The 23,934-nt window shown below is 49.7% G+C and overlaps 7 protein-coding genes across 7 annotated transcripts; 4 read left to right on the forward strand and 3 right to left on the reverse strand.

The window, feature by feature from the left end:
* Nucleotides 1-3,111: 3,111 nt before the first annotated feature.
* RhiXN_06969 (uncharacterized protein) lies at nucleotides 3,112-6,372 on the forward strand (the record flags this gene model as incomplete). The annotated part of the gene is made up of 10 exons (XM_043326785.1): nucleotides 3,112-3,576; nucleotides 3,630-4,350; nucleotides 4,413-4,526; nucleotides 4,717-4,725; nucleotides 4,782-5,128; nucleotides 5,194-5,224; nucleotides 5,280-5,349; nucleotides 5,434-5,595; nucleotides 5,648-5,809; nucleotides 5,856-6,372. 10 exons carry the CDS (start codon nucleotides 3,112-3,114, stop codon nucleotides 6,370-6,372), a joined length of 2,598 nt encoding a protein of 865 aa, XP_043185257.1.
* A 1,546-nt stretch (nucleotides 6,373-7,918) lies between these two features.
* Nucleotides 7,919-9,091, reverse strand: RhiXN_06970 (methyltransferase domain protein; the record flags this gene model as incomplete). The annotated part of the gene is made up of 4 exons (XM_043326786.1): nucleotides 7,919-8,562; nucleotides 8,617-8,726; nucleotides 8,787-8,942; nucleotides 9,000-9,091. The coding sequence occupies 4 exons, from the start codon at nucleotides 9,089-9,091 to the stop codon at nucleotides 7,919-7,921; spliced, it is 1,002 nt and encodes a 333-aa protein (XP_043185258.1).
* Nucleotides 9,092-11,448: 2,357 nt separating this feature from the next.
* On the reverse strand, nucleotides 11,449-11,952 carry RhiXN_06971 (bolA domain protein; the record flags this gene model as incomplete). Its single annotated transcript, XM_043326787.1, has 4 exons — nucleotides 11,449-11,574; nucleotides 11,631-11,671; nucleotides 11,731-11,836; nucleotides 11,899-11,952. 4 exons carry the CDS (start codon nucleotides 11,950-11,952, stop codon nucleotides 11,449-11,451), a joined length of 327 nt encoding a protein of 108 aa, XP_043185259.1.
* A 305-nt stretch (nucleotides 11,953-12,257) lies between these two features.
* Nucleotides 12,258-14,140, forward strand: RhiXN_06972 (uncharacterized protein; the record flags this gene model as incomplete). The annotated part of the gene is made up of 5 exons (XM_043326788.1): nucleotides 12,258-12,384; nucleotides 12,435-12,495; nucleotides 12,570-13,165; nucleotides 13,215-13,375; nucleotides 13,445-14,140. The coding sequence occupies 5 exons, from the start codon at nucleotides 12,258-12,260 to the stop codon at nucleotides 14,138-14,140; spliced, it is 1,641 nt and encodes a 546-aa protein (XP_043185260.1).
* Nucleotides 14,141-14,387: 247 nt separating this feature from the next.
* RhiXN_06973 (GNAT family acetyltransferase) lies at nucleotides 14,388-14,732 on the forward strand (the record flags this gene model as incomplete). The annotated part of the gene is made up of 2 exons (XM_043326789.1): nucleotides 14,388-14,622; nucleotides 14,689-14,732. The coding sequence occupies 2 exons, from the start codon at nucleotides 14,388-14,390 to the stop codon at nucleotides 14,730-14,732; spliced, it is 279 nt and encodes a 92-aa protein (XP_043185261.1).
* Nucleotides 14,733-15,124: 392 nt separating this feature from the next.
* RhiXN_06974 (GNAT family acetyltransferase) lies at nucleotides 15,125-15,433 on the forward strand (the record flags this gene model as incomplete). Its single annotated transcript, XM_043326790.1, has 1 exon — nucleotides 15,125-15,433. One exon carries the CDS (start codon nucleotides 15,125-15,127, stop codon nucleotides 15,431-15,433), a length of 309 nt encoding a protein of 102 aa, XP_043185262.1.
* A 310-nt stretch (nucleotides 15,434-15,743) lies between these two features.
* On the reverse strand, nucleotides 15,744-21,423 carry RhiXN_06975 (uncharacterized protein; the record flags this gene model as incomplete). Its single annotated transcript, XM_043326791.1, has 20 exons — nucleotides 15,744-16,191; nucleotides 16,241-16,667; nucleotides 16,730-16,744; nucleotides 16,846-17,089; nucleotides 17,146-17,361; nucleotides 17,419-17,487; nucleotides 17,542-17,704; nucleotides 17,761-17,786; nucleotides 17,843-17,985; nucleotides 18,039-18,134; nucleotides 18,185-18,566; nucleotides 18,619-19,173; nucleotides 19,287-19,445; nucleotides 19,531-19,668; nucleotides 20,081-20,157; nucleotides 20,208-20,236; nucleotides 20,289-20,409; nucleotides 20,630-20,962; nucleotides 21,250-21,339; nucleotides 21,399-21,423. 20 exons carry the CDS (start codon nucleotides 21,421-21,423, stop codon nucleotides 15,744-15,746), a joined length of 3,756 nt encoding a protein of 1,251 aa, XP_043185263.1.
* Between the last annotated feature and the right edge of the window lie 2,511 nt (nucleotides 21,424-23,934).

A 23,934-nucleotide genomic window follows, 5' to 3' on the forward strand; every position in this document is an offset into this window, starting at 1 on the left:
AATCATATCACAAGTATGATTGTGTGCACTGCGGAGAATCCGTATCGCCTTGGAATAGCCATATGCGAAAAGGTGCTGGGTATATGCTAAAGAAGAGCATCTATCGGCCGATTCAACAGGAAGGTATCACTGATCTGATCAATTACAAGCAAAGCGTGCTCATCGATGAGATAGGTACGTAATTTACTGTCTGGTTGAACATCTTTCCTTATGATGCAAGTCAATGGGTTCTTTTGTACTCATTCACACAACGTTTTTTTGTACGCCTCGACAGGAAATCATTTTCTCTCTTATGTGCTGTATGGTACGATTAGGGGGATCCACAGGGTGACGGGACCGGGGTCGCCTCGTGGACATTGTTATTATAATTGGATGGAATAGTGCGAGCGTACAGGACTGCCGCGTGGTCTACGGACGGTCGGGTGGTCTTCGGTTCTTTTTGATTAGCGATGGTGGTTCGTGGTTCCTAGTTATGGATTTTGTTATCATTTTTTAAGTTATACACACAGGATGAATATCACCCAGTCCAGGCACCTCGGTTCGGTTCTCACTACATGCGGACCTCAGAGCCTAATTGTTATTTCTAGTTCCGTTTGGTGGAGATCCGGCGTTTCGTACCTGTACGACGACGACGTTTGCGAAAGTTTAGTTTCCCAGTGAAGCAGGTGGCACGACCATTCAGTACTAAGGGTGGCAACCGAAACGATATTCTTGGGGGGGGGGGGAGGCGTCACAATTGATATCGTGTGTGCTAATTGTAACGTAGTGTTGGTGACAGCAGTGATGGAAATGAGAAAAAAAAAAAGTTCTCATCGAGGGTCAAGCACATGGGGATTCTACCCGATCGATAGTCTCGGCCGGAACGGGTATAATACCCGTATGCGAGATATGGGAATAAAGGAATCTGATTATTTTATATATAAAAAGTATGGGACACCTGAAACGACACTGCTATGCATATATCGAGTGAAGGTTTTATATACGTGCCTCTGGAGATTCACTATGCCCGTGATGGGTAATAACGGCGACCGAGCCCAGCCTCGAGTCTATAACCAGACGGGGAAACCCAGTTGCGGAGTGTCTCGGAAGGACGAGGGGTTTTAACCGCTCTGGGAGATAGACGTTACGCCATAGATGATGAGAATTCGAAGCAGGTGGACTTGAAAAGGTTCGAGGTGCTCTCGCTAGGGTTGACGTGGAAACAGTTGTACAGTTTTGATAAAATGTGGGCGGGAGATGGAGGATGCAAACCGATGGAGCTCGGTGATGGCGCTGAGCGGGGCAGAATGCGAGTGAATGAGTTGGATGGGTGATGCACAGGATGGATAGATGGGCGTTGTTCGAGTTTAGCCCCACTGGCAGACTGAGATTAATCTGGTCTAAATAGGACACAGAGGAGGCTGACGTCAAGAATAGGGGGGATCTTATCGGAGGTGATGTGCATTGCGAGCGGATTAATTCGAGTGGGAAATGGAGAGAATGGAACCAAATAAAGTGCTAGAGAATGGAACATATGGTCCGACCGGCGGCGTGGAGCCAGAAATGGCAAGGAAGGAGGGGGATGCCTGAGAGGCACGCGTGTGAACGGAGGGGTGATTGGTTGGCATGGGTCTGACTCGAGGTGATGATCAAATGGTGTCAAAAGTCCACCTCGTGGGGAGCACGGGGTCCGAGAGTTCTTTGCTAGCGCCGACACAGGGATTGGTTGATTGTGCAAGCGCACGAGTTAGCGAGAGATTGAGGGTATAATACTGGGTGAGTAGTGGGTATGTAGGGGCAAAGGAACCCACTGATTAGCAGAGAGCAGACAACAGATCCCGAGTGGGGCGCACACTTTTATTTCCATTTTCTGATAGACTCGAAGCAGCGTCTAGCTGTTTGCAGCCAAGCGGCGATTGGCCGCAAAACTCCACCCAGGCAATGCGAAGGACTGGTGACTCCAACTCGACTATATACAACCTCGTCTCTGACGCCCCTTTGTTTACTCGCCTCGAGCGCCTCGACAGCATGTCGTCTACCACCGTTGCCATCGTTGCCTCGTATGGCCGCCAATTCTGAATCTCTGCACCACGTACACGCGATCCAAAAACTGCTAATTTTTTCGAATATCTCCATACACATCGAATCACATCCATCCACAAACTCGTGCCTGCCTCGACCCCACTATCTATACTCAGCATTGGATCTATCATCCCCACCCCGCTGCCTCGACCATTCCACTGCCAACTCCCATTCTTATATCTATAATCATCCTGTCCCCTAACTTCACTGCCACCCAGCCCTGTCCCCTTTCCGCCTCCTCGCATCCTAAGCTCCAAGCCGCGAATTCCACCGCACCCAATCATCGTCTGACCCGCTCTCACCAACACCAACATCACACCCATACACAGCGACCATGTTACATAATCCAATCTCTCTCCCTCCCTCGGCATGGCCCACCCTAAACCCCCAACCCCCCTCTCACGGGGCGAGTCCCTCTCAGCGTTCTCGTCCCGTCAGATGGCATCCGTACGAAAGTGGGAACCCGACCAGTGCAGGAATGACCGGCTTGTCAGAGAAGCAGGACAAGCGCCGACTCCAGATTACTATCCCAAGGCCATGCATCGTATGTTCATTCATTCTCATCTGCTCATCCTTTCCTTGCTCACCAATCCTATTCTTTCTCATTCCATTCGTCACGTGTCACCGGCTGTGTTATGACTCGACTCGATCCCATTTGCAATCCAATTGCCAATCGAACCTTCCGATGGAAACTCACTACTGGGGCGTCTGTTTTGCCTCCTCCGGGCGTTTGTCACTTGCCGCATTCGGATGTCACTCTCTCTGTGACTTGTCTCGTCCGGCGTCTGCAATTCGGCCTGACCCGCATCGCCTTCTACTCGTGGCGGACCCATCCCTTCTGCGTATTTATTACCCGAATTGATCTACCGACGCATACGCCTCTCCACGTTTGCCACTCTTGTCCCTATCGGTGGCAATCTCCCCTTTTCTCTCTGGGCTTGCTATCATTATTCTCTATTTCACTACTTTTGGGTTGGTGCTCACTCAATATATCTGTACCCCTATCTTGGTCCCTCCCTGCCGTTTTGGGACGCCATGCTCTCCACCACCATGTCCTATGGTGATCTTGCCCGTGGCTTACACCTCCAAAACCCCCTGATTGATTTTTCAAACCTCAATCTCTCAAACGAAAACTACCTTTTCGACTCGGACTATTTTTCCTATCTCGTTGACTCGCCTGAAAATATGCCTTCCCCTGAAATGCGCGACATTGATTACTTTCCTCATCGTGTTTATGTCATTGGCGGCAATTGTACCGGCTGCATTTTATCCGCGGCTGATTACCACTGCTCTTCCTGCGGTACCGGCTCCGATTCCTGCTGTGGCACGCGTCTTCGTTCGACCGTCTCGGTCCGTCGGCATAATACCCACCCTCGCTCCAAACACCCTTATACCCGGCGCCATGCTTCGTCTAAAATGCAGCGTACTCGTTCATTGACCGATATTAATAATTCAAATGTTCCAACCCCTTCTCCCCTACGTCAATCTGCTGTCTCCAGTGTAGGTGCCGGACAGGTATGTTTCTGTTTACTGGTTGATTTTGGCTTGTTTTAACCCGATTTCAGCAGTTGTGCGAGTCTTTCGAGTCCGCACATTTGCCGGGCACATTCAATCACCCGACTCAGCCCATCCACACCCCATCGACTATTAAACCCCATGTCTTGAGATCGATTCTCACCACTCCATCGACCCGTCCGTCGACTCCCAGTTCCGTCACTCCGACGACGATTCATCCTTCTCGTATTCTTGTTGCGCCCGCCAGCGCCATCAGTCCCATCTCGCCAGTTCGAGAACGGGGATTTTTTGGGCGACCGATGACCCACGGCCAGTCTGCTATTGGGGAGGCCACAAGCGGTGTCGCGGCCAGATCATATGAAGGATCAAATGAAGGAGATGACGATGATGCAAGGACGGAAATGGGATCCCCGGAGGAGGATATGGATCACGTGGGGCCGGGGGGTGGCGGCCCAACTAGCATAAGGCTCCCACCGATTCAAAGCCTTCCGCCCATGGCCACCCAACCCATCTACCCCGGACCAACCACGATCTCCCAAGAGTTGTTGCTCTACGGCCCTGCGGGCGTTACCCCCGCCCCAGCCGAACTTCAGCGAAACAATGTCCACGACAAGTTGCCACCGGTCCCAGCGTTTGGACCTTCTCGCCAAGCCACCTTTTTTGGCATTCAAAATGTGCCCGTTGCGGACGGGACCACCAGATTTGCGACCATGTGTGCCCCCGGTGTCCGTCCTGTCCCAAGTTCTCGCCCGGTCTATCCTCCTGCTGGACTCGGTCCGCTCGTCGCGGGCTATCAGGCTTGCCGCATGGCGGACTGACCGCTCCCATCGAACGAGGCGACCAATTCAACGAATGGAAAGAACGCCAACGCGCCAAGGAACGTGCCGATATCGTTGTTAAAGATGGCGACCTTACCCCTGTGGAACGTGCCGAAATGGACAAGCGCATCAGTGAGTTTAAAAGTGTCAAGCGATGTGAGAGCGAGCGTATATATGCGGTGCCGTGCATGCAGTCGCCCTGCCTTACGACCACTATCGTTTCGCGAACCCCGACGTCGAGTCGTCGCCGTTTCTGAATCTCGATTAGTTGTTCGTTGGTAGATGGGCTGCCTGCCCGACGCCGGATACATGCGCTCGCTAGGCGCATCGGGTGAGTTGCACCGAGGGAAATGGTAGAGGTACTCAACTTTGGATGTTTGATTCTAGCCATGTCGGTCAAGGTGATTAATCATATATACTACGGCGTGGACGACGTCCCCAAGACTCGCTCTCCGACGACTTTGAAGCGTCGACTTGACGAGGACGAGGATACGGTACCGGGACCGGCGGTAAGTACCCGAGCCGGCTCTTCACGCGATACCGCGTACTGGCCTCCGACCCCGGCATCGATGCCCGCGTCCCCCGAAAGCCCTCGTACTCGCCGCGGGCGCCAACGTGCCTCGCTCCGCAAAGAAGTCCTCGGGATCGAGACTGCGGCCGTCCCCGCACCCGCACCCGTCACCGTCGAGCGCGAAGAACGCGACCAACAAGACCCGACTCGGGATCACCCACACGTACATTGACGTGGTTCGTCACCGAGGTCCTCCGTCGTTCGCGCACAAGCATCAATGTCCTTCAGGTAGCGTTGGCTTATTTGGCTGGAGCTAAACGTGAGTCATCCAATGATTGACTCGGGCATTGTCTCAATGTTTTTGTACATTCTAGCCGAGATTCACAGAGAACTTCGTGCAGCTGCAGAATGTCAAGCTGATCTAGCTATGAAAATTGCTGGTTCGTCGATCGGATAGTTGGGCGCACCCAGTTTGGACTCACACGACATTCGCGACCTTTTTTTGGGGTTTCTTTTTTTGAATTTTAGGATTACCCGCGCATATTCGCGAAGCTTTGCCCGCTATGGATTGGATGGGGGTGACTTTACGCCTTCCCCGTTGATAGATCCCCGGCGTACTTTCCTGGCCTCGTTGGTTCTCGCATCCAAGTTTTTGCTTGACAAGGCGTTTTCAAACAAGGCGTGGGCAAAGTCAGTAATGGAGAGATCGTTTCGGGCGGATATTGACTTTGCAGTGATATAGATTGAGTGGACTTGAGGCTCTTGAAGTTGGCAAGTGTGAACGTGCTTTGGGGTCTGCTCTCAACTGGCGTCTTTGGGTCGGCCGTGAGGTCTCTCGCGAGTTTGGCTCCTCGGCATCTGAACAACCTCCGCTCCACCTCAGCAAATGTTGTCCCCGCCATACGTCAACGATAATCTATCTGTGCTTAGTAGTCCTCCTGGCTCCCAAGGCACGACAAGTTCGACACCGACGCTGTATTCCGACTCGGAACCGATGCGCTCCAGGGATACGAAGACCTCGGCCAATGGACCGCGACTCCAGAGTATTTCGATTCGAACGAACCGGCCGTAGTGGACCACGATGGAGATTTGCAACGTGCTGCGATGAGCTCTGATTTGGACGCTCGCTCGCGCGCCGCATCTAGCGCCAAGGGCGTTCGTGCCATGAACTCCTCGGACGCTCGCGTGCGCGCGACGATGAGCTCCAACGCTGATGCTCTCCCGCCTTGCTCTCATTCCCGTCCAAGTCTGCACTCTATTCGGTCGTTTGATCGCCCTCCTCTGCGTCACGCTGTTTCTGACATGGTCACGCCCCAGACGGATAGCATGGGTTGCGCGCATGCTGCGCCGATCTATGTCGAAGTCGGCCGTGAGTCTCCGTTGGCGTATGCGGTCCTTGATCAGCCTTGGAATGCTATCAATGCGTCGCACTGGGATTTTGGAACCGACGGCGTTGTGGGTGCTTAGCTGCAAGATTGCAAGATTGTTAGTCTTTGTCAAGGGGTTGCTGCGCCAGCCTAGCGACCTAGATAAATTAATCCGGAAGCACTCGACCAAATTCCATTTAAATACATGGTAAATTGTCTCCCCTTTTTTATCCACGTCTGCTCGTATTCCCTACCATATTTACTCCGCGCCTGCTGTAACCCTTTGTATATCTCCCGACTGTTTCTCTCTGCATTTGTGTTTGTTGTCTGCAATGTCTATGACAAATTTAGGAAAAAAAATCGAAATCAGAAAGTGTTTGTTATGCCCGTATCCATATGCTCTATGCTCCCCCTCCCCCCTATATTTTTGTGCTATGATTTCTGAATTAACTGGATGTTTGCTCTAGAGAAAGCTTAAGGTCGTCCGAGGTTGGCATACGTTCATCTCGAAATCCATCGTATGTAATCGACCCATTCGGTCCAATGTGCGAAGAGAGCGCATTTATCGAGTTGCTCCTCTCACCACGATGCTCACGGAGCACAATGACATTCGCGGGCCGTAGTCGTTTGCCACCCTACTTGCTGGGTAACTTCCCTCAACTAAGCAACCGAGTATTTTCCTCATTCCTTGTCTGTTTTTGTGATTGACATGCTCTTCCAGAGTGGTTAGCATTTCGGCATTCAAAAAAATACCTTTTTAATCGGCATATTGACTGTGCGATGTTTTCCAAATATCCCGCGGCGTCGTCGCGAACATCGGGCAACTGAAACATCCCATCATACATCAAATGATGCAGCTGAACGATTCGGTATCGTTTGTTCTCGATATCACCCGATAAAACCACCAAGCATGACTAAACCTAACAACCATACGTCTTCTGTACCAATAACACCTCAGCGATGTCAGCAGCCGGACCGATCGACACATTATGTGAGAAGTTTCCAAAGTCTGCCAGGTTGCTAGTTGGTGGAGATACGGAGAGAGAGAGAGAAGATCAACCCAATCAAAACGAGATGGAAGGGATTTGATGGCTTGACTGGGTTCTCTTGTTCTCTCCCAGCATATGCCGTCAAAAGTATGGTGATACAGGGTCGGCTTGGATTCAACCTCCGATATTGACAGCGCAGCACATTAATTTGGGCCCATTGGACACTGGGCAACTGGGGTAACTCATGACCATTGGGTGGGTCAGACCGGGTAGTGGGTGTGATTGTGAGCCAAGAACGGTCCCTGCACAGTTGCTTATAACAAGTAAACTTAATGAAGCGCACGTGGCAGATGGAGGCCTCTGAATCTAGGCTCTCGATGTACATCTTACCCTTCGTTGCGTTGGTTCCTTGTGCATCGTGGCAGAGATAGCGTAGATAGTTGATATTACACTTACATCGCACAGTAGAACTAACTAGACTACAGGTTGTCACAGTTATACACATTTTAATCCGCAAGAAATGATGGAGATGATGAGAGATGATGTGAGGGAGAGAAATGAGAAATGAACCCAGAACCACGAGTCCGAAGGAAAACCGAAGGTATAATCATAGGAGACCAAGATAAGCGAAAATGGTGAAGGTATCAGTTGAGGGGTTTACGCGCGCACACGACAACGTATCCACTCTCCACCCTTTTCCTCCCACTCGCGGCCCATGTCTTCGATCATTTGATCAAACTCGCCCTCGGTTTGAACATGGTTCAGACCACCTGCTTTGAGCATAGGGGTCTTGAGGCCCTTGAACGCAAGGTATTGATTGGTCCAGGCATCGCGACCGAGCTTGCCGTTGCGAGAGCTCATGACGATATTGCGGGCGTCCTCCTTGACACCCCTGAACCCAGCAGCGCGAACCATATCAGCGAGGTGGTCGGTTACGTTGAGCACGAGCCCTCGTCGCCGGCAGAGCTCGGCGAGCATGGCGTTCTGCATCCTGTTAGCCGGCCCGACGTTTCGTGCACGAGACAAGTTGCCATCGAGGATCTGGATGTATCCGCCCGGTTTGGTAACACGGTACAGTTGAGCAAGAGCAACGGGCCATTCTTCACGACGAAGGCCGAGAACAAAGCCGCGTTGGTGGACAAGATCGAAGCGGTTGGTCCATGACAACGGGAGGTCAAGAACGGACATGCGATTTAGCTTGACGTTCTTGGGAGCCGGGCGGGGGAATAGGTTATCCTCAATGTCAATGCCTTGGATATGGATTCCCGGAACTTCCTTAGAGATGGCCGTAAGCCAAGCGCCTGTGAGAGGGAGAGTTAGAAACTAATATCCAAAGTGACAAACAGCTTGCTCACCTGATCCAACTCCCGAGTCTAGAACTTGTGAGTCCTTGGTAAGGCGAGCTCCAGAGAGGAGATTTTTGTTATCATACAAGGTCTTGAACATGTCATGCTGAAGCTGAAGACTAGACAAATCATGCATGTCAGTAAATCTTATGACCATAGTTAAATGACGGTTGACTTACCGGTCAGCCTCAACCTTGTCAGAAGGCAGGAGGTATTCGGCCTTGGGTGCCGACTGGTGATTGCGAATAGTATGAGGGATCACTCGAGTCGCATCGGGTTGTCCGAGAGGAACATAGCCTTGTGGGAGGTGTGTGCTTGGACGAGGGACCCCCGAGCTAGCGCAAGATAAATGAGTAAAGGTAGATCGGGTTTCAAAGAGTCCAGATACTTACAGACTAGCCAAAGGCCGGGAGATTGCTGCAGCTTGAACGGAACCGCGACGAAGTCCAGGAGTGAAGAGGCGAGCAGCAAGAGTAGTATTCATTGTGAAGTAATGCTAAGGTTGAAGATTGCCGATGAGAGGACTGGAGGAGTAGGAGCTGATGTCGAAAACAGCCAGTGAGTACTCGACCTTTAGTACTCGGGCAGGTATGATATGAATACATGGGACCAATTGCATTCCGGCAACTGGTCAACGTCGGGACTGGGCGCTATCCCCTTTTGCGTCAATCATTCCTCCAAGCCGGAAAAGGAAGCTCGCTGAGTACCTGCTATGTGGACCGTGGCACCCGGGGGATGACACGTTAGGGGCTGTCAAGAAGCGACCACGAGGCAAGGAGCGACGTTACCTCGGACTGATTCTGGTAGCACTTGTTGGGAAAAAAAAGCTGGATGAAATCAAGAGCCGGCGAAAGCTTCTACGATCGAGAAATGAAAGCAAATCGAAATTGTCGGCGCTTTTCCCCATCGGATCGGTGGTCAAACACTAATCAAGGTACACCGGGCCGGGAAATATCATCGTAGATCGGGGTTTATTTGCGAGCTAGGTTCAGTGTTGCATAATACGGCAATGAAATCAGATCTTACTCTGTGCTACTTCCGATTCAACCATTTGAGATGGTGTGCAAATGCAAACTGACGCCCTCCAGTGTTTACAAGGCCGGGCATGATTGGAAATAAAGCGCCGGGTGGAACACCTTCCTGAATCGGGAATCATCGTGGCTCAGCTATGCATGTATGTTGTCATGATCGTCGTCCATAATTAGCGAGATCGAGCTTGATGCCAAATAGACTAATGACGCGGTAATGGCCTGTGTGGTGGCAAAAATTATTAGAATAGATAATGAGAATACGGTGAAGGAAGCGATCGCGCGGGCTCGTCGTGTCGATCAAATTGAAATACAGAATTGAAAATATACTATGCGGGTTGCGCTGAAGGAAATCGTTGAAACACGGCTCTGAGTGTAAACGAACTCACAGATCTCAACGGGTAATAAACCTCAATCGACAATCGGTCTCTAACCTGTTTGAAGTCCGTCCCCTGTAGATCCATCTGAGATGAGCGCGCCCGAGCAAGGCTGCGGTAGTCTAACTCGATGGCAGTAAGAAATTATATCGAAAATTCAACTTGGATTTCAGTTGTCTCAAGGACCAAGATTGAACATTATAACACCGGGGTGCAACGGGCTGCCAAAGTAATATTGTAACCCGTTGTATCGCAATCGTTCGCCAAATGTAGTCAGGTGTTAGGAATTGCGCCCACGCTGTTTGGCTAAAATATGGGGTAAATAATGGTATGATATGCTCTAAGGTGATTTAGCAAACTTTAAAAAACATAGGGACAAACACGTTTGAGGAGGCAGGAAGACAAACTTGCATTTGGCGAGCGGATATGCTACTGGATAATCCGACCAATCGGCGCACCTCAAACAGATCTTGGACCAGTTGAAAGGCGGTGAGTAATAAATCGGGATGCCCTCCGAGACAAAATAGAATCACATACAATTACCTAAAGATGATGGAGACTGTATACTAGGGAATCACTGTATTGTTATTTCATTGAGTATGTATCAAATGTATGAGTATTGTATACTCAATTGATCCCATTCCCAACTTCGATGCCCAATCACACCAGCTCTTCTACCGGCATCTGGCGAGCATTCGAGGGCGGGTGGGCAGGAAGACAGAAAGGAAGCTATATAGAAAAACTTAGGCCTAGTCAAAATAGGAAAAGTCTCATATCATAACTTACGTAGGTGATAGTGCCTTCCACTTCATCACTTCGCAAACATTTCGAGAGGGACATGATTCTTCCCGTTATCGGGCCGACATCGTTCAGTCATCCTTGAGGGACAATTGACTGCATCAAGCTACAATAGTCTATCTTTGACCGACAGGCCACCCATAATCATATGGAGAATTTGCATGTGAAAGACTATTATAAAAGGTTGCTGACCTTGACGCACAGTCTTATAAACCAAACTCACATCTACCTGTAGCACCACAAGCGGATCGCTTGGTCAACACGTAGTCGCACCGATGCAGCATTCGAATGATCAAGGTGGTGTTTGCCGATAGGTTGGTAATTGATAACTTAGGGGAAGAAGTGGTTGGACACTGGACCGTTGTGCAGCGGATCATAAATCGCCTTTCAAAGACCGGAAACTAAGGTGCATTGATGAGCCAATGGGGCGCCGAGTCTGCGATTAGCAGTGAAGGATTCAACAAGCAAGCAAAGTTGGCTGGTTTGATCAAAAGGTGGTGGGCAGGCTACGACCAAAGAGGAATTTTAGTGTAAATACACAATGAGATGCACTTGCCACCACTCAATCTAGGATACACGGAACCGACCGATGGGCGATCTATACCAAGCGCTCACTATTCGGGGGGGGGGGGAGCCAGCTAATTTCCGGTGCTCGGTGTGGCCACCTCATCGGGTGTTTTGGTCTGGAGCGACAAGGCATGAACCCCTTGGGCCAATTCATCCGAGAGAGCACCGTAGATCATTCGATGCCTTTGCATTGTAGTCTTCGAAATCAGTCAGATGGACATTCGGTCATACGAAGATAGAATTATAGGCCCACTTTTCCCGTGAACGAGTCGGATACGACCCGGACTGTGAAATCTGATCGGAGATGGGCGTAAGGAGGTAGGGCATTGGAGATAGGGGTGATATGTGCTTACGAGTCTCGCCATTTCCTCCGCCGCTCTCTCGCATTGCAGTGTGATGCCGATGTTGCCATGAGTCATTTGTGATATCAAGCGAAGCCGGTCGCAGCAGCTTTGTAAGCTGAAGAGAGAAACAGTGTTACTAAATTTTCAAGTGGATTCAGGTGGAGGTATTGGAGGAACCTTTTCGTGGATTGCCTGGTATACTGGGCCGTTCGTAGAGTTAGGGCTCGACATTGCCGCCTGAAACAAACGACGGGTAGCCAACATATAGTGCTGAGAGCTATACTATAAGTGATTTCCTTTAGGTGCTATACAGCTTGAAACGTTTACGCACGATAGTTGTGGTGATTTACAACATTTGTGGTGGGGGGAAACGAGGGTCGATGACTAATTCGTACTATTTCCAATTCCTTTCGCTCGTTCAAACCACCACGAGCCTATTTTGTTCAAAGGTGGCGTGTGGTTCGCTCGAAATCCACATACTTGATACTGCGTGTTCTCATATATTTACTCCGATAAATAAAGCTATACTGGAGTAGATGGCCTCTGGTGCTCTGGATGGATCCCTGCCAGGCGCGGTGCCACATATACCACAGTTCGAGAACCAACAACAGCTGTCAAGAGATCAAGCCAATGTCGTCAATAACTGTTGGTCAGAAGGCTCGTGTAAGTCGGCATTTTAGCACTTAATTAGACAGCTCTGATCCATTAGGTAGATGAGCTTGGAGTTGAGGCATTGAACGCATTCCGGAAAGGAGATGGCCGTTACCCATCACCGTAAGTAGCCGTTCACCACCGGGCCGTTTTGAAGCACATGGCCGCTCTCCGTCTAAACTAAATTTATATTATAGGTCGCATATTCGGCATTTACTGGTCCTCGCGCTCTATCCTCCGTACAAAGTCACACAGCCCCTAGCAAAGGCCAGATCACCGAGCAGCCCTTCATCCAAACCATCAGCCAAGCCTCGGCTCCTTGCCACGCCGACTCCTCTATCGCCCCGCAAAGCACAGGCACAAACCGAAATCCCCACCCAGCGCGGGTCTCAGTTAGCGCTGGAGCTGCTCCTAACCCTGGCCACGACTACCCACCCCGCACATCTAACAGTAGGCCTGAATTCGTATACTCGGCCACCCTGTGACGTATCAGACTTTGGTTCTATAATGGCAACAGGGAAAATTGATACTTTCAAAAGTCCATTGGCTGAAGAGTCGGTCCAGATCGGTAAGGCCCGGGATTGCTGGACCATGGTCCGTGATGGGTTCCTCTTGCCCAAAGATGGCACCTCAACTGCTCAAGCGAAATGGATCGAGGGGGATGACAGCGATCTTAGTGATGGCGATGATAAAACCGACTCTTATGTTGCATCTCACGCGTGGAGTGTGGTTGAATGGTGGATAAAATTATTTGAGATGGATCAGGCAATTAATATTGCCGAAGCAACTGTTGGTGCGTGTCCCAATCCACACTCAAGTTTATTGTTTTATTTCATTCACAGCTTCCCATTCAACACTCCTTCTCTCTCACATACCACCTGCATCCCGATCTGGCACCCCGCAGAATGATGTCCAAAATGTGGTTGGTGTCGCATTCTCTGCCCTGACGTTTAGCCCAGAGTCATGCGAAATAAACAAACTAGGTTTACGGCTATTGACACTGGTAAATGTGCCTTTTCGCGCGTATGCCATAGTTGATCTTTTATCGTCATTGACAAGCTGTCAATTGTAGCTCGTCAATGCGTCTGCGGCACACGCGATCTCACCTGGAAGCTTAGTCCGAACAGCTGCAGATCAGTTACCGGCCCTCTCAAGCCCGGCATTCAAAACGCTACTCGTTCATTTCACCGGACCTGTCTACATGGAACTGAATTCCGCATCACGCTTTCCTGCCCATCTATATTACCGCTTTTGCTTCTGCTTAGCCGCTTGTTATCTTTCCAGGTCAGGAAATGACGTATCTGACATTGGTATTTTTGGTGGCATTAAAGACAGCTCTGCCGGCCGCTGGCCAAAGGCTCGGCCAACAGCAAGAGCGCCCGGGATCACCAACGACCATACCGCAGATGTCGGACCAAAGCAGACTCTGGAACCCTATCCGGCCCCTTCTCTCGATGCGATATTGGCTTTATTACGAAGTACCCCGAGATTACAAGGCACCAAACCAGAGTCGTTCTCACATGCTTTATCGCACCATGCACTCGCTCGATTGGCTGTAATCTTGAGCTTCGAGAAGCAATGTGCGGACCAGATTGACAGTCCTTGGATCCCCGGTGGCGATCTACATATTTGGAGGGCTGGTATAGCAGAGAGCGTAAGGCTTGGATTCGAGGCGGATACTCAAGCAGGCGCGGCAACTATGGTGGGTGGAAAAATGTGGGAGGAAACACGGGAGTTTTGTGAAATGTTGTTCCTTCGATGGATGTAATGTATTTTCAGCCTCGTCTACTCACTATTAACCAACGTATAGTAAGTTATAAACAACGGATTTGATTAGACCGGGCTCGGGTAATAACTGGTGTATTCGCACATACCAAATTGGGCGATTAGTAAGCATAGTTAATCAACAGGTTACGAACACGCGCACGTCAGATGAGTTGAATCGACCCTTGCACACGACCACGACAGTCTGCCCGCCACCCTATAGGTCTCCGCCAACGCACGAATAGTAACGAATGGCAACCGCTGCTGCTATGCCCATACCTACACCCGCTGGCGCGACTGCGATTCCGGCAACTATCTCGTCCCGTAAGACTGCGCGCCCTGCCGCCCGTATCTCACTAGCCTCGTTGACTCCGAATAACCTCGGCACACTCAGAAAACTTAACTCTGTTTTATTTCCTATTCGTTACTCTGAGAAGTTCTACAAGGAGGTCCTTGAGCCTGAGCTGGACGAATTCTGTAAACTAAGTTAGTTTACCGACATTGTGTGCTCGATTGGGGTTTGATTACTGATCCCATTGTCGATTTGTCCAGTCTATTACAACGATGTTCCTGTGGGGCGTATGCAGTCGTATTGAGAGGGGGCGCATGCCAGGAGAGGCTTGTGTATACATTATGACAATGGGCGTGCTTGCTGTACGTATATTTCTCTACCTCGATTTCCTTGAGCGTCTATGCGACTCGGCCGTATATCACGTTTCTACGTTGTGTTTGTGTCGCCTGTTGCATGTTACTCTTGAGAGTACAAGAATAATCGTGCATCGCTCTCCCCCATCGCCCTTTACAGGAGGGGTTAGCCACAATGAGTGCCAATAAGAGTGATCTCGGCGTGTAAGGGCATTGTGGGATGTCCAAAAGTGGCCTTTTAATCCACTCCGCATTTATTCGTGACATTTATAACAAATGAAACGTGTAACTGATTTTATTACTGTTTGTTTGTCAGCCATATCGTGGTCTCGGTTTGGGCTCAATGGCCCTCCAGCAGGTGTTCAACGCTGCTGCACAATACAACGGGTCGATCGGTGACAAGCCACCCATCGGCACACCTCCACAATCATCCACGATCTCGTTCAACGCGCTCAACCGCAAGATTACGTCATTCTACTTACATGTCCATGTGCCCAATACCGACGCCCGAACGTTCTACGAGCGATATGGCTTTGTCGAACGCGAGCGTATTGCGGGGTATTATCGCAAATTGGGATCGAGTGATGGTCCTGAGCGCGACGCGTGGGTTCTCGAGAGACCCGTCACGACCGAGACAAACGGAACAGATTGAGGGAACTCGTTCAATCATAAATAACCTCTTATTTCTTGGGTCTTCTTAAGTAGTTGGGTTTATGCACGTCACCTCGATATTCAAGTTTATCCTGTCCCGCTTCTCGTATGTTGCCGTCGTCTCTTGATTGTATACTTAGGTACTGTAATCTACTGCCCCCGCTCGTACATCACGTTTAAACTATTCACGACTGAGTGTGATATGTGAATTATATTCAACAAGGAAATCTACGACGAGCCCAAACAAGGTGAAATTCAGAATACATTTCCAAGCAGACTAGGATACACAATTCAATCTTTCACCCGTTCTATCACCACCCTGGTGGTACAGCAACGCCACCCAGTACACCAGTCGCCTGGGGAGGAGAAAACTGCTGAGTAACACGCCCGCTGGCCGTCGTTTGGGGCTTAATGTTCTTGCCAGGGAGACCGACAAACGCGCGAGGTGCAGCAGCAACAGGGAGTGGAGCCTGTAGTGGCCTGTATGCTGGTACAGGTGGTACCGGAACGGCGGCCCTTGTAGGTAACGGCCCAGCATCATCTCCACGCGCCCATGACGCACCCGAGAACCCGCTCGCATGCGTCACGCCCGAGACAATACTGGCCCGATATAATTCTCGCGCATCCACCTTTTGCCACCCCATCACGAAGCACTTCAAACTGACCGGTTCCCGTCCCAGTAGTTCCCGAAGAATAAGTGCTATCCCTATCCAGTTGTGGCCGAGCTTGAGTCTGAGGTTGGATCGACAAGTGGGATGGCTGAAGATCAAATGTAGAAGGCAGTTGCGAACGCCTGACTTCTTCCCACTGAGGGAGCTCGCGACGGACAGAATCTGGTTCTTCTTCGGACGAGTATCTCGGAATGTCATGGTCAAACAGCATAGGATCCGTCGAACGGATAGTGGGCGCAGAGCTCGTGTCAGTGCTCGATTTGCTTCGCATAGAAGCACTACGAGCGACATTCCCCTCTCCCCAAAAGTCGGATCTGTTGGTGACATACGGATTGACCGAATATCCAGCTGGGCGATCGTTGCTCAGTGTGGTACTACGGGAGACGGCAGCCGCTGGTTGTACCGGGAACATCTGTGAAGGGGGCTGAGGGACTCCGCCATGGCCAAAGGCGACGGAAAAAGTCGGGAGCTCTTCTCCAGCCCGCTGAGCCGGAAAGCCAACCTTTTCCGGGTCAGGCATGGCGTCGGTGAAATCACCACTAGGAAGGATCTGCTGAGATTGCACTTGGTAAAGACCAAATATTAGCCATATTTGATAGGAGTACTGGCCGGAAATTTTCACTTACAGAATAGAGCTAGACCTGTATGGAATGTATTGGTGAGATGGAGTTCCGAATTGAATTTGGGCAAGTCAGTCCAGTGCCTCATAGAGTCAAAGGATCAACGAGCCAGGGCTGCTTACCTTTCTTGAAGTTGTACCTGCAAACGATAGCAAGGCCGGTGGTTGCGACCAAGACCACAAATGATGTGACGGTCATTGCTGCGAAAAACGGCCAGGTAGCAAATGACCATCGATAAACGTCTGAAGCAAACATGGCAGCCCAGGCCGTGATGAAGAGCAAGCTGATGATCAAGAAAGCGTGCATCATGAGTTTGTTCTCCCGGCGGACGCCAATCCAACCGAGGATCAACCAAGGGAGTAAAAGCTAGGTATGCTAAACTAAGTGTCGCCTCGGACACAACAAAGGGGTCGAACGCTTACCAAGATGCTTGTGATGAACACCCCTTTGTAAAGCCCCTGGTGTTCCGCGAAACAAGCAATTGAACCATTGAGAAGCTCATCGACCCAGAGAGCACTGGATGTGACGAAGAAATAAACTGCGCATTGCAGATGGATACTGAACGCCAGAACAAGACGATAGGCCCGATTCATGACTCTGGAAGCGCCGATACGCTTGAAAGTTTGCCACCCATAGACCTACGTATTTCCCTTTGAATTAAATAGGAAACTGTTACAGAATAGGAATAGACTGACCTTGCAGACCCTCCATGACAAGATCGTCATTGTGATCAAGAAGACTGCATTGAAGACCACGATTGGAATCTAGTAATGAAAAGTTTGTCTCGAATCTCGGGAGGGTTAAGGTCGAAAATTTACCTCGTCTGTTGTGCGATGAGTAAAGTATTCGGGAAGCACGTCGACTCCTGAGCAAGCTCCACGAACGATCGTTTCTCCGTATTGTGCTCGGAACGAAGCAGACCGTGCCATCTGGAATGCGGACCACCCTGTAGAAAGTGCTTGCGTGAATAGTCCCGCGACCCTAGTACATCAAAACGTTTAGTGTATTCGATTGAATCAAGAAGCAAGTGTGCTCACATGTGAGGGACACTCTCGTTGAGAATCTGGGGTTTCGGGGCGAATCAATAATGAATTCAATCAGTTGAAAGGAGCAGCTTACAGCGACCACACTCATTCCCAATAACCAGACCTGGAACCCGATCATGGCAAGATCTTCCCGAGCAAAATCACGCAGCACTTGCGCGGGCCATGACAAGGCGAGTGCACATCCGGGAGAAAGTTCTACGTCACCAAAGGTAGCTGCTAAACCGAAGTGAATTCAAGGTATGCCACAGTTTGGTCCAACCGGTGCTTACCGGTACCGTTCCCGGCCATGATTTGCTGATCGCCCATCCCGGGGCCAACCAATCCAGATATCTTGACGGAGACGAGAATAGGTTTGCCTCGGTTCACTGTTATGCGCCTTAGTATCAATAACATATCGATACATCCAGGTACATACTATTCATTGGGACAGTCGAATTCCCGGCCAGATTCCCGCTTTGGTGTTTCTTCTCGTCATCCGAGTCGACTTCGAATCTCCAGATGGGTGTAATTTTGACATCTTGTTCGTCCGAGATGAAGGGTGACCGGGCAGTTAGGTTTCTTGAACGCTTGGTACGTCTCGAGTGACGAGAAACAAATCGCATGGGATCGACGGCTCGTGGGGCGATTGGAATATATTCTAATGTTGATCCTTCTAGAGTGCGCTTGAGTAGAGAGTTAGTTATGGGAGCGACGCGTGCACGGCGAATGTGTGTTTTGAGATCGGGATGAGATTCATCGATGTCGACAGAGGATGATTGGGAGGGGACGCGAGGTTGAGAGCGAGGCAGGGAAAGTGGCTAATTCCAAACGTATCAATTATGAACCAAGTATAAGAGGTGACGCATTTACCCTAAGCTTCTCCCTATCGAAGACCTTCCTTGTGCTATCTCTGCTCTCAGAGACAGTGGACCTCTGCTTGAGTGCTCGCCTTCGCACGAAGTGAGCTGAGATAACCCCCGTATCATTGTCCGAGCCCGAGTCCGACGATCCAGAGCCTGGTCTCGGTCTGATAAGGTTTTGAATGCCAGTCGGCGCGGTGGGACCGGTTGTTGTAGAGGTCTCGGAAGGGAACGAAGTGAATGTTGAAGATGTAGGTGAATCATGAGGGCTACTGGTAGATGCGACAAAAGATGTAGTAGTTATAGAAACAGAAAGAGAAGTAGTTGTGCGTCGGGAAGTTGAAGATAAAGTCGGCGTCGAGCTGACAAGTGTAGGTGCAACAGGAAAAGTTGAAACTGAATTGGAAGTTGAGGATGCAAAAGTCGAAGATGCGCGCGTTGACGAGAACGAGACAGTCGGTGCTTGTACGGGAAGAGGCGACGTTGTCTTGTCGTCGTCAGAATCCGAGCTCGATTTGTTGTTGTTGTCATCACTTTCGGAACTGGGAGAAAGGAAGTCTTCGACCTGCGGAATCAATCGCACTAATTAGATTTTTTTCCAACATAGATCCGCCGTGAAGCTTTGCAACTAGCCATGCGCAAGCTCGTTGTTGGCAATGCGTAGTCGAGCCGACTCACAGTGTCATTGACCAAGCCCCGACTCTGGCTCCATAGTACATCACAGACATCTTTCCCCGTAAACCCGAATTGGCCGGGAATGCCCCTGCACAATGTGAGTGTCAGATCGGTTGTTCGTACTTGAGGAACCCGACGCTTGTTCTCCACGAGAGCGAATTTCTATTGGACGCATTGTCAGTATTATTGTATTGTGAGGCGATTGATAATCGTCCAAACAGAGTAACAAAGGAGCGGAGAGACTTACGTCCATTGTGAGCTTGGCCTGCTCGAGGATGTGGGTAACCAAGTGCCGAGCATTGACATTGATTGCATGTGCGGCTAGTTGAAGGATGACTTGGAGCACGCAGTGGACGACGGAGAGCACAAAGTAGAGTGTCGTGAGCTTGTTCAGTGTCAGTCGGGCATACTTGGTGGCAAACCAATGTCCTTGTCAGCCGACATGGTCTAAAATGGAAACAAAAAAGGCTTGGCCACGTACGACAAGCTTAACTTGGGCGGGGACTGGGATTCGAGACAAGATTTGCTTAGCACGCATATTGATAGTGAAACAGACCACCGGGGTAAAATACAAGAAAAATCAAGCAGAAAAGAGAGTTGTCACCAGCTGCACGGACAGATGAAAGCGGGCTGGCGTCGAGCCAGGCTGGAAGAGGATAAGGAAACAAGGAGAGAGGATACAAGAGGATAGTCACCGCCAAGCACAGAGAGCGACCAGAGCCCTGAAAGAACTACCGAATGGAGACCCGCAAGCGTCACGTGACATATGAACACACTCAGTTGCCAAGGTCGCTAACCTCGGCCCTAAAAATACGCGTTCGTAGCTGAACTATTACGATATAGTTCCACTGGTATCCACCCGATATAGTGTTCGCTGGCAAGGCATCAGCCATTGCATGGCTACTCGAAGTCATATTTACTCACTTTCCAAACCCTCCCACGTAGAATACAGCCTAGTAAAGATGATCTCAGCCTCGAGGCTCTGCTATGCGATGCTACACTTACTTGAGGATCGAACCGTGCCCACCACGCCACATGAGGCGCTCCAGGACGCCCGGGTACCCACCACTTTGCGTCAGGATGTTTAGCCAAAAGCACTCTGACATTTGACGGGCCTCCAGGTCGGCTATAGGGATATGAACATGTTCAGCCAGTCGATCGATTACCACACACAAGAAGGTAAGACAGGCAGGCCACCAAAGTCGGAGCCGTTCACATGTCGCCACTGGAACAAGTCATGGGCCAGATAATACGAATCTCAGGTTCGTGAGATATTCCCCGCGACCGGGTAATTTAAAAGGGACGTAGGACAGCCGTGGAGGAACGAAGGCTGGACAATGACGTACCTTCCGTGTCTCCCTCGCCTGTCACACCATAGAAAACGGTGACATTCCCCATCAACGCAACTCGCGCCGTCGCTGCCGGGCCTCGCTCAGCCGCTTTCGCTTGCCAGCCGGCAAACATGCTTTTGCCCCAACCCCGCCATCCCGTCCTAACGGGGTTTTTCTGATTGCTCGGCGGGTCCCGATTCACCATTCCACTGAGCGGAGTTGGATCATCCCAACCACTCATTGGGACCTGATCTACCCCCACATCGAACCCTCCCACGTCCGGCTCAAATCCATTCGGTGACTCTCCGACCCTGACCGTAAAGCTTGCCGTCTTACCAGGTGTACTGGCTACATTACGCGCATTCTGGGAAATGGGAAAAAACAGATAGGAGAGCGAACCGTTCTTGTGGCAACTATCAACTCAATGTATTTCATCCCAGAGCAATAGTGTAAAGGACAACAAGTTGTCAAACGATCCGATAAAGTCAGCTTAGTCATAAATTAGGATCTTGACAAGACCAACCTTGCGTAATACTCCATCAAAGCAAAAGGGTGACCTGAATGTATTGACCCATAGCAGTCAATCCAACATCGCCACGAGGAACAATGGTCAAAAATAACTCTCGTGTACTCACCAGCAAGTCCAGCGATACGGTAATCAGAAGGATAAACCGTGGCGAGAGTCCCGACCGACTCACGCTTGACAAGCTCTCGAGATAGCCGTGCTGTTGGAATACGAGTCCCAATGAAGCAAGCCACGAACGATCCAATAATCCAAGCAAACCGTGCCGGTTAGGGCCGGTGAACATTGGGCAATCAACCGAGGTCGATGTGCGTTACGATCCAAAAGTGCAAGAGTTTGTGCCGATTGGGTAGAGCGGCATGTCAGAAAGGCGGGCCGGATAGAGCGGAATGAATTTGGCAGGTGGCAGGCGGGTGTGCGAGCGAAAATCCCAGTTTGCGTGGTTTGTTGAGAATATGTAAAGGAAAAAACAAACCGTTTGACAATGCAAAATAACACAGAAGAAACGCTTGTCAGTTATACTGGTACTCTAGAGCATGGAATAAGGCAGGGCCGAGTCCGTAAGCCACTTTCTCACAGCTGAGCAGAAGCTGATTTTATCCATCCTTTCGGCGTGTAAAATGAGGAAGTTGTATCTCCCATATGAGTATGAACTTCAGGACAACTCTCCGCATTTGCGGATGATGGTTGACCGACTTACCGGCATCCTCGACGGTTTCCCACCCAAGGCTCAGGCTGAAAATAGAGTATAAGATACCAAGAGATAGAACACGCATTATAGATGTGTGTTTTTTCAGGTCTTTAACCAAGGAGAAATAATATGTGCAGACAATTCGATAGCAAGTAGGCAGTCGTCGTCAGATGGATAATTAAGGCAGGAGGATCGTCTTCCTAATGAAATGCAAATTAGTGATAAGATAAGTGTAGGCTTGGTGATTGCACGTGATTTCCCAACAAACGTATATTGGCTTTATCCACGCAATCGACCAAACAGCGGGCTAAGTTTACGTATTCGTAATCATAGGTAATGTCAAGATGAGCTTTGAGGAGCGACGCCCTCCAAAATAATATTGAAAGCAGCGTACCGACAATTCTAATAGCTCTACACCACCAGGATGCGGTTCCGCTTCTGAGAAGTAGATATGCACCTACTTTGGCACTATCAGTGGGGTTGCATTACCGCAAACAGATACCTATGTGAATGCCAGCTAGTACTAGTGAAGTTTCATTCGTCTCCATAGTCATGCCCCCAGCCACATCTCACTATCAACTAGACTTTTCTCCCTCCCTCCCTGAATGACCAGTTGATGAGCCCAGCGTTCGAAGGCACTCCACACGATACTGAGCCGAGGGCGAAGATTCGTGATCGTGATCACATAAGTTCTCCAAATGTCATTCCATACTGGGGACTTGGAATGACACACTAAACGCAAGGGCTTAATCTGTCCTCGTGTTTTTCAGTAGCTACCCACCAATCAGTCAGTATTTGTTGTATGTCTGATTCGATTTATACATTTGTCCGTTTTTCGCGGCTCTGCCATCCCGGCCTTCGAACCAGGTAGTTTCAGCTTTGGGATTCGGCCAATGTCCTTAGGCCGCCTGCGAGCTCTCTCACCTGCAATCGTGCCGCGTACAGAACGCACACATCCCATATACGAGAGTGCCAGAATAAAGCACGGTTTGGGAATAAAATGAGGTATCCGACAATCTGACTATTATCATATCTATAAGTACTCTTGCCAGAAATGTTCTTGTTCTAACGGCAAATTTATTAAGTTGAAACTTTGTTGGTAATATACTTTATCCTAACTACCCCCGAACCAAGAAACCTTCCACACAGGTATCTTTGCAACATTTTAGTCCATGTGACTGTATCCTATTAAAGCTCGCTCTCGACAAACCCATCGTATTTTTATAGCATGATATGTTTCATGCCAGACATACAGGTTTGATCAATTCCAGCAGCTTATATATGCAATATCACAGAAGTTTTTTCTAGCTTCTAAAGATTATGAGGACTGGAGGTCATTGGGCTGACTTTCTAATCCATATATGAACAGATTAAGTTGCTTAATCATGAGACACGTTTTGATTTCAATTCCTTGGGAGCAAGTTGTGTTCTCGTCACTATCATGGCTCAACTAGACCATTAGGTATACTTGCAAGCTTGTTCTCGACCAAGGTACTCTATCATGCTTTCTTCTTTGACCTGACTCAGTGATCTGCGGCGCTCAATCAACGGAGCGGCAGCGGAACCTTACAGTAATAAACGCGTATGTATACGTAATGCATGGCAGGTCATAGTCCAGCGCAACCTTTCTATTCAAGACGTCTAGGTGAGTTACGTATTTCTCGCAAATTATGTTAGGTATTCCTGACAGTTTCAATGCTGTACCGCTATCGATTTTCTCCATGCATGTCCTATTATGACGATTAACTTGGTCTGACCACAGTCAAGTTAGCCAAATATTACAATATAAACTACATTATAACATACACCATGTAATTTCAACAGTTTATAGCACTGGAATAAGTCAACTAAAGTTACATTAGAAGTGACGTTACTGTATTCTGCAACCCCCGCTCATCTGTCGGCCTACATGTGCCACCTGGTCGCGTGACGGGCTTCGATGTATGGAATTGCTGCATCTATTCGAATAGATCACGAACTCGTGGGACCATTCGTCAGCTTCGCGGTATATAGCTACGAAGAATATGTTTGCTCTTGTAGGCTCTTTGCATATAAAAGAGGCCTGAGAGGCGGCGAAGGTCTCACAATAAGCTTCAACACCTGAAG

This window comes from Rhizoctonia solani, chromosome 13 (assembly GCF_016906535.1).
Source record: "Rhizoctonia solani chromosome 13, complete sequence".
Classification (NCBI taxonomy): domain Eukaryota; kingdom Fungi; phylum Basidiomycota; class Agaricomycetes; order Cantharellales; family Ceratobasidiaceae; genus Rhizoctonia; species Rhizoctonia solani.